The 18,558-nt window shown below is 39.6% G+C and overlaps 1 protein-coding gene across 1 annotated transcript in view; it reads left to right on the plus strand.

Moving 5' to 3' along the window:
• LOC127688892 (zinc-regulated GTPase metalloprotein activator 1) overlaps positions 1–15,213 on the plus strand; it is a 46,819-nt gene extending 31,606 nt beyond the window's left edge. Inside the window, exons 11-15 of the mRNA XM_052188005.1 lie at positions 3,283–3,331; positions 11,337–11,405; positions 11,507–11,572; positions 13,229–13,358; positions 13,681–15,213. Coding sequence (XP_052043965.1) covers positions 3,283–3,331; positions 11,337–11,405; positions 11,507–11,572; positions 13,229–13,358; positions 13,681–13,796 — 430 coding nt within the window. The 3' untranslated portion in view covers positions 13,797–15,213. The remainder of the gene's footprint in view (positions 1–3,282; positions 3,332–11,336; positions 11,406–11,506; positions 11,573–13,228; positions 13,359–13,680) is intronic.
• Positions 15,214–18,558: the final 3,345 nt, after the last annotated feature.

Consider the following 18,558-nt stretch of genomic DNA (forward strand, 5'->3'; position numbering starts at 1 on the left):
TCAGATAGATCTGCCTGCCTCTGCCTCTAAAAGGCATGTACCACTATGTCCAAATCAGCTATTTATTTATGTTTCTGCTTGTACTAAGAATATATGATATAAGATCTCTCATAATAAGCTTTTAGGTTATGCCTGGCGGTGGTGGCGAACGCCTGTAATCCCAGCACTCTGGGAGGCAGAGGCAGGCAGATTTCTGAGTTCAAGGCCAGCCTGGTCTACAGAGTTCCAGGACAGCCAGGACTATACAGAGAAACCCTGTCTTGGAAAACAAAACAAAAAAAAAAAAATCCAAAAAAAAAAAAAGTTTTTAGGTTACAATACAGGTTACAACATTGTTAATGTTAGGCATTAGGCATGATGATTTATAACACTGACTTATAAAACTCAGTGAATGACAGGTCTTTAGCTTTCTCATCTGAAACCAAATATATTTAAGTGCCTGCTTCTATGGGCCATGGTATTTTGTTCTTCAATGACAGATGGTAGGACTTCCTCTAAAAAAAAAAAAAGTCCATTTACATATAGACAAACATGAATATGAAACAAAGAACACACAATTATTTTATCTCTTCATTCAAAGAATAAACATTTAGGTTGTTTCCACACCTTAGCCATTGTAAATAATGTTTATAGTATCTTTTAAGTTTCATTTGTGTCTACTCAGTATCATGAAAATGGATACTTCTCTGAGTGTTTTGAATTAGTAAGGCTATTTTACTTATGAGTAGGCATAGTGAGCGGTTCTGTACTTGTGAGATACAAGTAGATACCCAGCCTCTTGGCCTTAGTATTGTTTACTCTTTGAAACAGCATCTGAAATAACCTATAAGAGTATGACATGGTGCTATATTGTACTTCTTTATCTTAAAGAGAATTTTAATGCCCATTTATTGTGTTTTTTTAAAAAATAGGGCCACTTTAGTGCCTGTAGGTATGGAATATGCAAGGCAACTATTTCCTCATTTTTTAAGTTGAAATCCAGAGAGGTGGACATGCCATTCTACAAGTCAAGGGCTAGAACTAGCCATTCGAGAAGTTAAGTCTCCAGTTAAGAACTATTTTCACTCATTGCTTCTGGTGTTGGACTTTTGTAACAATCCAGTAACAGACTAAAATGACCATTTCCAGAGCACCTAGATAAAATCTGTTTGCTTTTCTTGGTATAAATGAATCACATATGAGTGTGTACTCATTTAAATATAGCCCTATGTGTATGGTGCAGTCAGAGCATCATTGAGTACTCAGGAATGTTTTTATACTTGATGATGGCTGCATATGGAAATCATTAGGCATTGCATTGATTATTTTTCACACAGAAGATTCTGATTAATACATTTCAGATTTTAATAACTATGTGCTTATCCACTCTACTAGAGTATGGTTTCTTTACTTTTTATAATAAGGAACAAATTAAGGGCACAAAATTTCGAGACTTATGAGGAATTAACCCTAAAGATTCCTTGTTAATTTTTTTTTTTTTTAGTTTTTACTTGCATGTGAAAGTTGTATGTACTCACTCACTGTCTAACAAGACTGGAACATGATTTTCCAATAATTTTCTAATCTTATTCTTTTCTTTTTTTGACTAAGAGCAGTTATGTTTTAGTAATACAGGAAAATGTGTGTACTGTTGTCTCTTTTGTAGATGAGGCCTTCGCATGGCTTTCTTTCTGCTTAGCTGTTAATCAGGAGAATTCCTTCCTAAGCAACCAGCTGGGAAGGATTTAATGTGACACTGTCCCTCCTAAGACCCCCCAGTGTGAAGTCATTCCTGCCAATAGTTCTTGTAGCCTAAACTTGCTGTTACTAATTTACCCCTCACCATGCTTCAAGACAGGACATCTGCAAGGCTTTAAGTCCTCCTTCTCCCTTCTGCCTTGTCTCCGTCAGTGTCTAAGTGTGTGCTACAGTTGTTATGGTAGTGATTTGTTCTGCATATTGGTCTTCTGGCTCTTCTTTTAACAGAACAATGGATCCTGACATTTTGTTCCCCTTCATTTCCCCTCCCTCCTTTTTCTCTCTGAGGCTGTCCTGGAACTCACTACACAGACCAGGCTGGTCTTTTTTTTTTTTTTTTTTTTTAAACTGGTAACTGACTATATAGGACATTTATACTTGGATTCTGTTTGTCCTTAAATAATAGAAATGTTCATCTAAGAGAAACCCTTAAAGGAAAATTTACATTTCTAACTTTTCAAAGCAACCAACAACCTATTTCATATTAGGAAGCATGGAAGAGAAGTAAGACACTTAGAACACTACAGAAAGGCCATGCATATGTTTCTAAGCCTGTTGAAATTATCGTATTAATCTATGGGAATTATAAAGAAATCTGCTGACATATTTAACAATAGAATGATGCTAAAACATTAGTTTTTTTCTTCATTGTATGATACTTGTGATTGTTGTGCATTAAGAAACATTTTTTTAATTTTGTTATTGAATATCGTCTTCATTTACATTGCCAATGGTAAAACCTTTCCCAATATCCCTCCTCCCCTAAGACCCCCAACCCCTCCCCCTCCTCCTTCCCCCTGCCTCTCCACCCAACCCCCCCCCCACACACACACCCATTTCCCTTTGTTGGGGCCTCTGTTGAGCCTTTACCTGACCAAGGACCATTCCTCCCACTGATGCCCAATAAAGCCTTCCTCTGCCACATTTTTGGCTAGAACCATGTGTGCCCCTTGGTTGATGATTCAGTCCCTAGGAGTCTTGGGGTGTCTGGGTGGCCAAAATCATTGTTCTTCCCATGGGGCTGTAAACCCCTTCAGCTCCTGGACCATCCTCCAGCTCCTCCACTGGGGACCCCATGCCCAGTCCAATAGTTGGTTGCTAGCATCTGCCTCTGTATTTGTAAGGCTCTGGCAGGGCCCCTCTGGAGACAGCCATGGCATGCTCCTTTTGGTATACACTTCTTGTCATCCATAGTAGTGTCAGGGTTTGTTGACTGTTTATAGGATGAATCCCCAGGTAGGGTAGTCTCTGGGTAGCCTTTACTTCAGTCTCTGCTCCACACATTTTTAATAACATTTTTAATAGCATAGCTCTGACAGTTTTTCTCTACATATATCTTAGACTTCTCAACTTTTCTAAAGTTGTATGTATGTATGTATGTATGTATGTATAAATTTAAAATATATGAAGAAAAGTAAAATTGGAACTTTGGGGTAGATTCATTTGTGGAATGTTTGTTCCTCTATTGGCCTTGTGTCTCTAGGTAATAGATAATGTTAAATCAGAAGTATATGGATCTTTAAATCTGTAATTGGTTGTTCTTAGTTTACAGAAAAAACTCCAGCATGTATCAACAGCACCCCACCTTGATCAGGTAAATAAAACTTTATAAACATTTAAAGTATCTCTTTTAACCATGTTGGCTCTACATAAGGAATTTTTTTATTAGATCTCTTTCTAAAAAATTATTTATAATTAGGTTGGCAATTTTAAGAGTTTTGTATGTCTTTGAGGTTGTGTGATCTAGTTTTGCATAAGAATCTGTCATATGTTAAGCATTCTAATCCTCTTCCAAATATTTCAGGAAATCCTGTATTCGAACTTATTCTGATGAGAATTTCTACATAAATGAAACCTGCGAGTTCTTGCTGTATTCTACTTTGATTGTACTTAACTGTCTAGGAGAAAATAAGGGGTGGCTTATTGAAATAAAAACTGACCTTCAATTTTACCTTCAGTAGCACTGTAAGGCTGTGGGGGGGTGGGGAAGGAGGAGGGAGGGAGGGAGGGAAGGAGGGAGGGAGGGAGGAGAGAGAGAGAGAGAGAGAGAGAGAGAGAGAGAGAGAGAGAGAGAGAGAGAGAGATTCCTCAGGATGATATTTAAGAAGCTAGGAACAGAGTAGATAGATTTTCACTAAACCATGTTTCTCCTAAGCAAGTCAAAGAGGGTAGAACTTTAGGGTAACTCCCTCATTTCATTTAAAGTAATAAGAGATCTTGTGAGTGAGCTATGTGCCTGGCTTCTCTGTCTCGAAGCTGTAACTGAGTTCTCATATTATTTTTTAAAAGTTTTATTATTTTATGTATATGAACACACCATTGCTATTTTCAGACACACCAGAAGAGGGCATTGGATTCCATTACAGATGGTTGTGAGCTACCATGTGGTTGCTGGGAATTGAACTCAGGTCCTCTGGAAGAGCAGTCAATGCCTTTAACCATTGAGCCATCTCTCCAGCCCCAAGGTCTCAAATTATTATCATTTGTAATGGGGAGAGATAACAGCAGCCACTTGTACATTTGTCTTTGTATTGGCTCATAGGACGCTGTACTACCATGTGCATGGCGCATTTCTCAAAGAATATAGCATGCAGTACCTCCAAACAAGTAGTGAGAGAAATAGTAAGCCTTGATAGTGGAATTTGGGGGGGAATTAAATATATATGACATTTAGGAGCAGTTGTAGGATGAAATTGAAACACTTTCATATTGTGTTCTGAATGTACACTATCACAGTGTTTATAATGTCAGGCAGTGTGATTTGACATGGTTCCCCCTTGCATTACTCTACAGATTCTTTAAAAAGACTTGTTTCTTATGTAAAATAGTACTTGATATATAATGGCAATTCAGTGAATATTTGTCAAAGGAATGAAAAGCTGAGATTCTCAAATAGTGGTGTAGTTCAGAATCACTCTTGCAGCATCCTACCTGCCTGCCATCCCTACCTTCTTCCGTTCTTGCTGTCCAAATTCAGATACCCCATAGTCTTTCCTCTTCAAATCTCTAGAAATGAGGCTTATATACATACATACTAATCATAGTTCAACATTTTATGATGAAATTTTCAGTACTGTGCAAAAGTAAAAAAACAAAAGAGATTGTATACATCATTTAGTTTAAATGGTGTCAACATTTTGCCAATTTTATTTTATCTATTTTCCCAACATTCTTTTGCTAGAGTTTAAAACGTATTTTTAAAATAATAAATTTCAGACATACATAAAAGAATAGCAAAGAACCTGTATATGCTCATGACTCCTGCTATAGTATATTGAAGCAATTCCCAGACGTTACATCATTTTGCTAGTAAATAGGGCATGCTGTTTTTGTTAAAACTCAACATGAGGCTTTGGCACCCTGTCCTGCTTTAAATTCATAAATATAGGGCATATGAATATTCCAGAAAAAAAGGATCTAGGACTCAAGGATGAATTTTTTCATTGGTCTTAGTAGATCAGAGTTATAGAGGAGGAACTGCATATCTTCTTCACCCATTGGTGGCAAGTTCAGGGCTCAAGTCCCCATCACAAGGCAGATCAGCAAGAAGAAAGTATAACATTTTGCCTAGTTAATTTATATGCTGTGGAGGCCTTCATGATAAAATCCTTCACAACTAGATAAACCTGAATGTTTTTGTGTTAGGTTTAATGAATAATGGAGAGTTGTGGAGAAATGAGGTAGGGATTTAACAAAAGCTTATTTGTTTTGTGTGGTGTGTGGTGTGGTATGTGTGTGTGTCTGTGTGTGTGTCCCCTTTATTTTCAGAGGTAAGTGCTGTGTCCGTGCACTGTTCCAGGGACTTGAACCTGACTAGGTGGTAAATGAAGGAAATGAAGAAAAGATAGGCACAGATGGACAGAAAGAAATATAGAAAGGCTGGGTTTGGGTACTTGGGACTCTTGATTAAAAACTATCTGCACACCAGAAACTCAGTGTTTATTTTATAGAGTTGGACAGAGTTTATGGTATATAGCAGGACCAAGGAGACAGGTTTGTCTACTCTTGGTAGGAGCAGTCTCTGTAGGAGAGCAGACTTCAGGCTACTAGCCTGAAGTTAGCATTGGTTAGCAGCAGACAGTCTCTGCACACACACACTGTGTGCACTTGGTCCCCCAAAGAAGGTGTTGTCATTCCTCTGAGCCTGAGGCTATGGGGTCCTTGGCATGGCTGTGCCTATGAGCAACACTTGATTCAGGAACTCATTCAGGACTTCTTCCCCTCCTACAGATAAGGGTATTCTATGCTTCTTGACACTATCACATGAGATTCTTAGTATCTGTTACAGGGCGAGCTCAGAAAATCAGTCCTATGCTTTATGACCTATTTCAGGGAAAAGTAGGGCCCGTGAACTTATAGGTGAGAGTGATTTTCCTGCTTCTGTTTCTCAAATCCAAACTGCTGTGTATTGAGCTAGAGTATTGTACTGATTACTTTTCTCATTGCTTTAACAAAATACCTGACAAGAGCAACTTTGAGAAGGAACGATTGGGTTTTGGTTCACAGTTTAAGGTGTGACCGTCATGGCAGCAAGAGCAGAGGTAGCCGGTCATATTGCATGCAGTCAGGAAGCAGAGACTGCTCAGTTTGTTCTGTCCTTTTCTTCCTTCTGAGACCCCAGCTTATGGGTTAGTAGTGGCCACATTCAGGGTGGGTCTTCCACCAGTTAAACCTTTCTGGAAACATGCTCAGTGGTTCCATACGGTTTTTCTTTTTTAATTAACTTTTATGTGCATTGATGTTTTGTCTGCATGTTTGTCTGTGTGAGGATGTCAGATAGCCTGGAACCGGAGCCACAGACAATTTTGAACTGCCAAGTGGGTGCTAGCAATTGAACTCAAGTCCTTTGGAAGAGCAGCCAGTGGTCTTAACTGCTGAGCCATCTCTCCAGCCCCTCCATAGTGTGTAAGTCTAGTCAAATGGCAATGTAGCTATCCTGAACCTCATCAAAAGCTTTAGAAAAGATAATATGTTTATTGAAAGTAAATCATGCCGGCTTTAGTTTGTAATTCAGTGCTGTCTCTACACGCACGCTCGTACACACACACACACACACACACACACACACACATGTCCATGTGTACAAGCGCCTACCTTTATATCTCCCATTCAGATTATATTATATCAATATAAGTGTATCTAAAAATGTTGAGATGTCCTTGTGTACCTTCTGGTCAAAGAAAGGGTAGTTGCCAGGAAACTAGTAGGATTTTGTTAGCTGTTTGGCAGGCTTGGATTTGGGGTCAATACAGTAGGAGAGGAGAGGCAATCCAGATGTTGAAAAGTGAAAACGTATGACCCAGAAAAGCCGGCTTTAAGGTGTCTTATTGGATGGCTAGGACTGGAAGATGCTAAACACTCACACTGGTGTGAGCAGGGCTAGTCCTTGGGATCTAGAGGCCAAGCTGGAAGATCTGCCCCATGGGGTGAATGCCTGCTGTAGAAGCTGGGTGATCCCTGAGCTGTCTGTGTGTGGATCAGTGAGAAAGGGGAAGGCAGAGTAAGCAGAAGAACCTGGAAAGCTTTAGACACATCTGCAGGACAAAGAGATTTAAATGAAAATGCCACCTGCTCAGCGTGTGGCTCTTGGGGCTGAAAATACCACAGAGGCAAAGAATAATCAAGGGCTGCAGCACTGAGGCAGAGGGATTGAGTTTGAGGGTATTACAGGCTTGGTTTTCCAGAAAAAGAAACCACAGTAGGTCTTGTTTGCATAGGGTGTAAAACAGACTCTAATGAGTTAAATGGGAAAATAAGTCAAATCAGCAAACTAGAATTACTGTAGTTTTGTTTCAGAGGAATTTCTTTATTAGACTTTAGTTTTCTAATTTATTGCCTTGTTTTCTGTTTTTGTGTTACTAACCATCAGAAGGCACTTAGTTTTAGGTTCAAAGCAAAACTAAATTTCAAGATCTAGTCTGAGGTTGGTAATACCTGGGATATGCTATATATAAGTTATTGAATTTTATTCCTGAAAAAATTTACTTTCATTCGCCTATTTTAAAATTTCCATCATTCCTTGTTTCATCTCAATAAAGATGAGCTGGAGCAGGAATATAGATGAAAAAGCCCACAAGGCAGTCTGTGCTTTGTTCTGTTTATAGAGGCAATTTAGAATTTTGAGTTTTTACCATAATTTATAGCTTTCATCTTCTTTGAGTTTTCCTTATATGAAAAGAGTTTAATTGGGTGAAAAGCCACAATTCGGAAATAGGAGTCATTTACCTTGAACCCTATTGTATATCATCTTAATTTCAAGAATCAGTTATGCCTATGGCTAGAGTTAATTATATCCTTTAAAATACTAAGTGATAACAAGGTGTTACAGTGCCTGTCTCTAATGCCTATATTCCCACTTCTGAGGAGGTAGATGCAGGAGGATCAGCAATTCAAAGCCAGCCTCTCAGAAAACAAATACTAACCACACAAAGTCATGTCCCTAACCCATGAAAGAAAAAAAAATGCTTATAAATATCACTAAGCTACAGTAAAGCAGGGTGAAGGAGTATAAATGAAGGGGAGTCGAGTCAGTGAGGGAGTCAGTGAACACGGACATGGTATAGAATAGAGTTTATTCAGAATAGGGGATGGAAGTTAGTGGTAGAGAGGGAGAGAGGGAGAGAGAGAGGAGAGAGAAAGAGAGAGAGAGAGAGTGTGGAGGCCGGCCATGACCACGTGGAGAGGGGGGAAGAGCCCCAGGGGCAGAGAGGTAAGCGTGTGGGAGAGCGGTGAGCAAAGAGGGAGAGGAGGAGCAAGTAGCCCTTCTTATAGTGGGCCAGATCTCTGGGGCGGGGCATACCTGGCTATTGCCAGGTAGGTGTGGGGTGGAGCTTACACAAAACCCCAACACAGGGAATGTATTAGTTCAGTGCTAAGAGATTCTCAGAGAGTTGTTCAACTTAATGAAATACATGTATAACAAAATACACTTATGAGGCTTTTTAAAGACAAAATTATTTTCTTTTGAAACTGAAATACTGTATAAGGACCTTGTATTGTTCTGGAAAACAACAAAAACTGCTCAAGCTGATCTCTGTCCTTTAAAGAGCTTCTGTGTGCTGTTGCAGCACTGTGTGCCCTGTGGCACTCCCTCCCTCCCTCACACAGGACTCACTGAGCAGCAGCTCCTTCTGTGGCCCCCCGCAGGCAGCCGCCACGTTACTACTCTAATACAAGTAAATACAAGTGCGGTCCAATCATATCGGTCATTCCTGGCTCATTTCACCTGGCAAAGATTCCTCAGGGTTTATTCACATTTTACCATAAGGCAGATCCTTCCTTCCTTCCTTCCTTCCTTCTTTCTTTCCTTCCTTCCTTCCTTCCTTCCTTCCTTCCTTCCTTCCTTCCTTCCTTCCTTCCTTCCTTCCTTCCCTTTTCCCTCCTTCCCTCCCTCCCTCCTTCTTAATAATTATCCATTTTATGTACACATCACTTTTTAAAAAATTCATTTGTTGATGAGCATTGAAATCATTTCTAGCTTTTGGTATAGTTATTGTAACAAAATACAGGTAGAATTTTATAATCTATGGTTTCTATTCTGTGTAGCCAACTGCAGTACAAAATATTAAGTGGAAAAATTCCAGAAATAAATAATTCATCAGTATAAAACTACCATGTGTTCTGAGTGGCATTGTGAACCCTCTCACCGTGTGCTGTCCCAAGAGCTGCGGAAGCCATCCCATTGTCTGCTGCACCAGTGCCTGCCCGTCATTTGCTTAGTTGACATCTCTGTTGCCAGATCTACTGTCACATATCATAATGCTTATATTCAGGTGACCCTTCTGCTACTGAATCACCTCCCAAAGCACAAGACTAATAATGTTGACAATACAGATATGTCAAAGGGAAACCCTAGAGTTGAAAAGGTGAAAGTTCTTGATTTAATAAGAAATGGAAAAAAAATCATATATCGAGATTGCTAAGATCTATGGTCAGAATGAATTTGTGTCTGTGACAGTGAGGAGGAAAAAGAAACTTGTGTTAATTTTGCAGTGTGATTCAAAGCATGAAAGTTATGACCATGGTATATAAATGCTTAGTTAAGACTCAAAAGGCCTCGTGGCTCAGTATTATATGTAGTTTCATACAAATACCACAGCTATTGGATTGTACGTCCCACAGATAAGGGTGAGGGCTTTTCTGTGCCTTACATTTTAAAAGTCCAACACGTATTTTTGTTTTTATTTTTTTCTATTAATTTAATTACTCTATATCCCAGTTGCTGCCCCTCCCCCAGTCCTTTCCCCTTCCCCCTTCGTCCCTTTCCCTCTTTCCCCTTCTCTCCTTCCCTTCTCTACAAGAATGCTTCCCCATATCCCCCAACCTGGCACATCAAGTCTCTGCAGGGCTAGGCACATACTTCAGATGAGGCAAACCAGCCAGGGAACCAGATTCCACAGGTGGCAGCAGCTTTAGGGAACACCCCCACTCCAGTTACTGGGGACCCAAATGGAGACTGAGGTGCACAACCATTACACTGCATATGTGTTGGGGAGGGGCGGGGGGACTTTACTTCTAATGTCTGAGTAAGAATGCACTCTCCGCCTTGCATATTGACAACATCAGAGGATTAAGTGTCAGCATATTGTTGCCTTACATTGATCTTTAATGTTTTTAGCGTGTCTAAGTTTACATTAAAAAAATTCTGAATGCTGATGCACACCTGAAACCCCAGCACGCTAAGGATGAAACGGGGATTGTGAGTTCAAGACCAGCTTGGGATACATAGCAAGATCTTGTTTCCAAGTCAATGAAACAAAAAGTAAATCAATGAATAAAACTACTGGCATTTTTATATTTTCTTCTATTGTCTTAAGTGGTGTTCTAAAATGCTTGGGGAAATGAGTATTTCTAAGAAGTTAAACAGAGATGCATCTTCTTCCTGTCACAGTTATTTTGAGCTTGGCTGGAACATCTCACTGTCCATGGTGTTTTTGACAACTTGCTTATTATTAGCCTTTGTGTATTTTCATTCCTGGATTTGAGATTTGGGATGATATTGTGAGCAAAGGGAAGTTTGAATTTTAATCATGTAACCTGTTAGAGGAGACAGGTCTGTCAAGGTCAGGAGAGAATCTGTCACAGGCCTGAGCCAGGATTGCCGCACTGCCAGCCTTCCTGAGAGCCTTTCACCCAGCACCCGGCTCGCTCCTGTAGAGACCAAACAAACAGGGCTTTCTTTCTAAGGGAGCCGATTACACTTTTGTTTTGAGTCGTGCTCCTGGATCAGGGTATTTCATTGTTCTAAGCTTCATTTTCCCAACTTATAAAGTAAAATGGTTATCCCCAGTCCCTAGGACTGCTGTGAAGGGCAAAGGAGAGATGAGATGACACGGGCAGAATGACCACAGTGAATGCTACTCTCCATTTTTGTTTAGGACCCCCACTTGAAAGGTTTTGTTGGTTGGCAAATGCTAAATTGTTGATATACTTTATAGAATTGATAATTCCAAAATCACCAAAACAGAAATAATGGTTGATAATATTAGTCAGCTGAAACTCCATAAGTATGGCCTCTTTTTTCATCTTAAAACTGGTTATAGTTTTAAAAATAGGTGGTTGATTCTATAATAATTCTGGATTCTCCTCTTGATTTACAGAGTATTGTTACAGTCACATTTGAAGTACCAGGAAGTGCAAAGGAAGAGAGTCTAAATGTATTTATCCAGGTGAATGCAATTTTTAACTGATTAATGATTCATCGGCTGCTTTGTGCATAGTAGTTGCATTAGCAGTCCTTGGTCTTATGAAATTGTGTTGCCCGATACAGAATCTCCTGTGGGAAAAGAATGTGAAAAACAAGGACGGCCGCTGCATGGAGGTCATCCGGCTAAAGGTGCGCTGTGCAATTCACCCTCACAGACTTTGGAGAGAGTATCCTTTCTTGGCTGCTATGTAAAAACCATATTTGCTTTTAACAGAAACACTAGGCTTAGTACAAATAACCTTTGTCAGCCCTCATTTTCATCATTCCCATTGCTGAAAAGGAGCTTTAAAAATCACTGTAAAAAGCACGATTTATTTGCACAGCTTTATTTAGTGTTGCAGCTAAAATAACCTGTGTGCCTTGGTTCATTAGCCGGGAGCTCCTCTGCCAGGTGTCCCCACAGTTAACCGGCTCATAAGCTTGACACGGTCCAAACTGTTCTTCTCAGCACAGATTATTTTTCCAAGAGAGCATCATTTAACAGAAATAATACTGAAAATTCTGCCACTGCTGAACCTTGCATTACTTGATGCATTTGGCAGACACTAAATATTTGTCATATTTTATACAAAGGAACAAAACACTGGAATTCTTGTTCAGATTTTGGAAAGTCATTTATGTTACTCGACATAATGTGTGTGCATACTTTTGTGTTTGTCTGTCTGAATGTGGGCACTCACATAACAATGTGCAGGTGGAGGTCAGAGGACAACTTTTTGGGAGTCAGTTCTCTCTGTGGGTTCTGGGAATCAATCTCAGTTTGTCAAGTTTGTGACGTAAATCCCGCCCTTTCCAATGGGGCCAGATACCTTGGCACACCTTCATTGGACTTTCATTCACATGAACTATAATAGATTTTTATTTGGTCATTGCCTAAATTTATTATAATATATTTCCAAAACAGATTTACCAATAAAATATCTTAACTTTTCAAATTTTGTAGTTAAATTTGTGAAAGAAGTATAAAACTCTTAAAGTCAGAATACATAGTATCAGGTTTTTTGTTGTGATAAATAACATTGAAAAATCCTAATATATTAATTTTATCATTAGAAAAGGGAACCATTGCCAGGCATGGTAGTACAGTCAGGGAAGTAGATCTCTGAAAGGTCAAGGCCAGCCTGGCCTGCATAGCAAGTTTCAGGGCAGCCAGGCTTGATAACAAAGATCCTGTCTCAAATGAAACAAAAGAAAACAAACAAACAGAAATAAGAAAAAGGAAGCAATTCTTTATTTTTAAAAAAGTAGCCAGGCGTGGTGGTTCACATCTTTAATCCCACCACTCAAGAGGCAAAGGAAGGTAGAGTTTTGTGTTTTGAGTCCAGTTTTGTCTATAGAATGAGTTCCAGGATGGCCAGGGCTACATAGAGAAATACTGTTTCTGGGGGTGGGGGGTGGGGTGTCAGTATATACAAAATTATTAAAAGTTTTAAGGAACATAAAATATGAAAATAATTGAACCAAGTGGTTTCTTTTTTTATAGCTCTGGTATAAGTTTGTTTTTTGAAAAGTGGTATTTTCTTTTTTGGGGGGGAGGGGTAGTGTTTTGGATTTGTTTTTTTTCCGAGACAGGGTTTCTCTGTATAGCCCTGGCTGTCCTGGAACTCACTCTGTAGACCAGGCTGGCCTCAAACTCAGACATCTGCCTGCCTTTGCCTCCCAGAGTGCTGGGATTACAGGCGTGCACCACCACCGTCCGACTGAAAAGTGGTATTTTCAAATTTAGGGTACTATTTCTGCTTGCAAATTTGAGCTAGGGCTGAGTGATCATTGTTCTTTGAACAGGGACTGGTGTCTATCAAAGACAAACCACAGCAAATGATTGTGCAAGGCATCCATGAGCTCTACGACCTGGAAGAGAGCCTAGTGGGCTGGAGGGATGATGCTGAGAGAGCCTGCCAGCTGGTCTTCATTGGTGAGCGCCAAACTTCCGAAGGGACGGGCAGGGCTAGGTTGGAAGGAGATGTAATGTGTTACCTAACCAGTATTAGCTAAATAAGCATGTCTAGTTGTCTGAATCATGGATAATATAAGATTTTGCTAGAACTTTACTCTTTAGACAACTTAGAACTTTCAAGTGCTAACTTGGCTTCGGGGCTTAATTAGAAAGTTGTGGAAGGAATCGAGCAGTTACTGTAGATTTTGTAGATCACTAGAGAGCACCTGCATTTAGCTTTGGAATTGATAGGTGAACAGTTCTTTTAATAAGCATAATCACTATTTTGTTGTGTTCTCAGGTAAAAATTTAGATAAGGACATCCTTCAACAACTCTTCATCACTGCTGTGGCTGAGGCAGAGGCAGAGGCGCAAAGGACAGCACCAGGCAAAGATGAAGTTTGTCCATCGGACTAGAAGCTGTTCCTTACTGAAAACAAAGATGCATTTAAATCCTGGATCCATTACCTGTTATGATTTGGGAGTATACTGTATGATAGTATTTATTTTATAAAACACATAAAATTTTAGTAAATTATTATAAAAGCATCTGATATTCATAAAATATATCCTCTGGAGGTTTTGTGAGGCAAGTATTTCACAAAAATTCCAGAATTTTCTTTGAAGTTTAAGCATAACATCATTATTTGTAAAAATGATGCCAAACTTTAACATTTTCATTTTCTCTTAAAAACCTCAGATGATTGCTGAGATACAATGATTATATTGATAGTAACCAGAAAGTACTGTCATATTTTATTTACAAGAAAGGTTAACCTTTCTTTTTGTGTTATGTGTATGGGTATTTTGCCTGCATGTAAGTCTGTGTACTCTGCACATTAAGTGTCTTAGGAGTCCAGAAGAGGGCACCGGATCCCCGGGAGCGGAAGTCGCAGATGGTTGTAAGTCTCCATGTGGGTGCTGGGAATTAAACTCAGGTCCTCTGGAAGAACAGCCAGCACTCTTAACTACTGAGCCATCTCTTCAACTCTCTCACTGTGTTTTTAATAGAATGAGTTTTTAATGTTCCTAATATTTAAAGAGTCAAAGGAATCAAACCATCTCTGACAATCAGTGATAGTGTAATCGTACTTTGGCTTTTTGTTCTGTATTCTACTTAGAAGATTATAATTGTTGAACTTTAAACTTTAGTTTTATTGCTGGCATTAAATTTATCTTGCCTATTTTGAACTGTGCTAGTTTTCTGTATCATGTGAGAAGTAATGAAGTACACTCTTTTACTATCCATAACTGGGGATAACTATCTGTGTGTGCATATCATTGTACATGTGCATGCATGTGTATGCATGTCAGCTTCTGAATTTCCAGCCAGTTCTCCTGTCTCTGCCTCCTATCTCACTGTAGAAGTCTGGAGCTAGGCTTATAAACCTAAAACAAGTCTGAATTCAAATTGCCAAAGTTTTGTGGCTAGCAATTTGACCTGTCGCTCAGCCATCTTACTGGCCTCACAGATAACTTTTTACAAATATTTCTTAGGTTTATGTAATGTCTGTATGTGAACATGTGTGTTGGTGCCTGTGGAGACCTGAAAAGGGCATCAAGATCCCCTCAAGCTGAGATAGCATGCAGTTGTGTGTCACTGCATGCTGGCAATCAACTCAAGTCTTATGCACATTAACAGTAAGAGTTTTTTTTTTTTTTAATTAGAAAAGTCTTTTCTTTCTGATCCTTTCATGCATAATATTGTCCAGTAAATACTCTTGCATATGTATCTGAAATGGCTTAGTAACACACACACATTATTTAAAAGGACCACTGCAGGAACTGACCAGCTGTCCAAATATCTCAGCTCTCAGGATCTTTTTTTTTTTTTCTTGGAACTTACCCTGTAGACCAGGCTGGCCTCGAACTCAGAAATCTGTCTGTCTCTGCCTCCCAAGTGCTGGGATTAAAGGCATGCACCACCACTGTCTAGCAGCTCTCAGAATCTTACTTCTCAATTTACTTTACTTTCTGAAAATCATACTTTCTGAGATATCATGTCCAAACATGAGAGGGGGAATGTTAGTCATGGGTCTTAAGAGTGGTGGTTCTCAGCCTTCCTAATGCTGTGACCCTTTAATACATTTCCTTGTGTTGAACACCCCCAACTACAAAATTATTTCATTGCTACTTCATAACTAATTTTAATATTGTTCTGAACCATAATGTAAATATCTACTATGCAGAATAGCTGATATTTGACCCTTGTGAAAGGGTTGTTCATCCACCCCACCCCCACCCAAAGGGGTCATTACCCACAGGTTGAGAACCACAGCACTGATCGAACGCCAACAAGGCTGTCTCCTGACAGGAAGGCTCCTGCAGTGTTCACAGTCCACATGGCTCGGTTCTCAGTTGGTCTTCAGTATCTGTTGGGACCCCAGAGAAGTAGGTCCTAATACCAGCAAAGGGATGCTGTAGCTAGCTGCTGGGGAGATGAACTTGCCAGAGAGTGCAGCAGGCAAGCGGGCAAACAAAAAAAGCTTCCTTTTTCCTTGTTCTTTTATGTGTGTTGCTAACAGAAACTGTGGCCCAAATTTAGGGTGGATCTTTTAACCTCAAAGAATCCCATCAGAAATTCTTCACAGGTGTACTTAGCTGCCTGGGTTTTGGTTGATTCCAGATGTAGTCCTGTTGACAAGCAAAATTAGCCATCACAAGGGGATAGAAAAAAATCACTTTATTTAATATAATAGTTTTAGAGGTGGAGTGTATTTCCTTTAAGAAATAAACAAAACAAAACCTAAGACAAAAATGCAACTTAAAGTCGTTAATACGACCAAAAAAGGTGCTGTAATGAATTCTCCCATACCAAGGAATCCCAGTCTCACCTTAAATGTGCCTGCTAGGTTGTCATTCCATGTTGCGTTTACTCTGCTGTTTCTTTCTCACATTGCACAAGGAAGTGGTTCAGCCTTTAAAACTTCGCTAATATCGAGGATTCACTAATTCCTAAAGGCACTAGCCCATTGGATAACCTGGCAATTTCAGTCTCATTGAATACGGTAGCCATGAAAAAATTTAATAGGACACAAGTATAGCCAACAAAGAGAGGAAACCTAAACCACCTGTTGTTCTTCCATAATATATTGTCCCTTTACTCTGTAGCTTCTGGTTTACCAGACACTGAGCCGGCACTTGGAGATTCAGTAATAGCATCATAGATTAGTTTTCTGGCGATATGTAAAGAAGACACACCATGACATATGCCAAATTGACCAGTGGCATGTGCACCCATGGTGGCTTTTAGTTTCAGGTTGGGGCTTTCAGGCACTTAGAACTGGATTGGTACAGAGTCTCATGTCAGTATCTCTGTACCAAGTGACAGGGTCAGTGCTCTGGTCACCAGCTTAGCAGTAAGACCCCTTAAGTGCTGAGCCATCCCTCCCGCCTCTCAGATAACTTCTGAGAGTCAATGATTTCTATGTAAATCACTGGTGTGTCTGTGTGCAGTAATTCAGTTTTCTCCTGTTGTTACTAAAAGCCGTGTCAGTAGTAACTGCTCAGATTGTATAGGTAGAATATAATGAAGAGCTTTCCTAAACTTGACAGTTGTTGAACACCAGTCAGTGCTATTTGAAACAACTTTGTGGATAACCCACCCCCAGAATTTAATTACGTTTGAGAAAGACTCTCACTGTGTTATGTAGACAAGCCTGGAACTCATGACCTTCCTGCTTCAGCCTCCCAAATGCTGAATGGCTGTGCTGGCCAGAAAGGGGGGCTAATTGATTAAGCGATCTCTGGCTAATTGCCGCTATTGTTTTCTTGTGGACGTATCGATGAAGAACCCAATCTTCCTTCCCTTTAGTCTCTATTTTTAGTGTTTTTCTTATCACTCACTTGTCTCTTGAGTTTTTTTTTTTTCTTAGTTCATGTTGTAGAAGATGCATTCATTTTATGGCAGTGAGCTTTCAAATAGAATGTTGGCTAATATCTGAATCAGATTTGGACTTCAAGATTATTCATAACAAGTTATTTTTTTTAAATTACGCCATAATAGTATTATTTGGCAAATAATAAATGGTCTAAGTTTTCATGTTCTGGACCATGAAAAGGAACTTGTAGTTTGTGTATCTTGTTGGAGAAATATTTTTATATAGTGATTTATATTTTTAATAGTAATGTTAATCTATACTTTTAAAATGTTTTTTTTCTTTTTTTTATTGATATATTTTTTATTTACATTTCAAATGATTTCCCCTTTTCTGGGTCCCCACTCCCTGCAAGTCCCATAAGCCCTCTTTCCTCCCCCTGTTCCTCCATCTACCCCTTCCCACTTCCCTGTTCTGGAATTCCCCTATACTCTTGCACTGAGTCTTTCCAGAACCAGGGGCCACTCCTCCATTCTTTTTGGACATCATTTAATATGTGGATTATGTCTTGGGTATTCAAAGTTTCTAGGCTAATATCCACTTATCAGTAAGTGCATACCATGGTTGATCTTTTGAGACTGGGTTACCTCACTTAGTATGATGTTCTCCAGCTCCATCCATTTGTCTAAGAATTTCATGAATTCATTGTTTCTAATGGCTGAATAGTACTCCATTGTGTAAATATACCACATTTTTTTGTATCCATTCCTCCGTTGAAGGACACTTGGGTTCTTTCCAGCTTCTGGCTACTACAAATAGGGCTGCTATGAACATAGTGGAGCATGTGTCCTTATTGCATGCTGAAGAATCCTCTGGGTATATGCCCAGGAGTGGTATAGCAGGGTCCTCAGGAAGTGTCATGCCCAGTTTTCTGAGGAACCGCCAGACTGATTTCCAAAGTGGTTGCACCATCTTGCAATCTCACCAGCAGTGGAGGAGTGTTCCTCTTTCTCCACATCCTTGCCAACACCTGCTGTCTCCTGAGTTTTTGACCTTAGCCATTCTGACTGGTGTGAGGTGAAATCTCAGGGTTGTTTTGATTTGCATTTCCCTAATGATTAATGATGTTGAACATTTCTTAAGGTGTTTCTCAGCCCTCTGAAGTTCTTCATGTGAAAATTCTTTGTTTAGCTCCATACCCCACTTTTTAATGGGGTCATTTGGTTCTCTGGGTTCTATGTTCTTGAGTTCTTTGTATATATTAGATATTAGCCCTCTGTCGGATTTAGGGTTGGTGAAGATCCTTTCCCAATGTGTTGGTTGATGTTTTGTCCTTTTGACAGTGTCCTTTGCCTTACAGA

The sequence above is a fragment of the Apodemus sylvaticus genome, chromosome 1 (assembly GCF_947179515.1).
Source record: "Apodemus sylvaticus chromosome 1, mApoSyl1.1, whole genome shotgun sequence".
NCBI classification, from domain to species: domain Eukaryota; kingdom Metazoa; phylum Chordata; class Mammalia; order Rodentia; family Muridae; genus Apodemus; species Apodemus sylvaticus.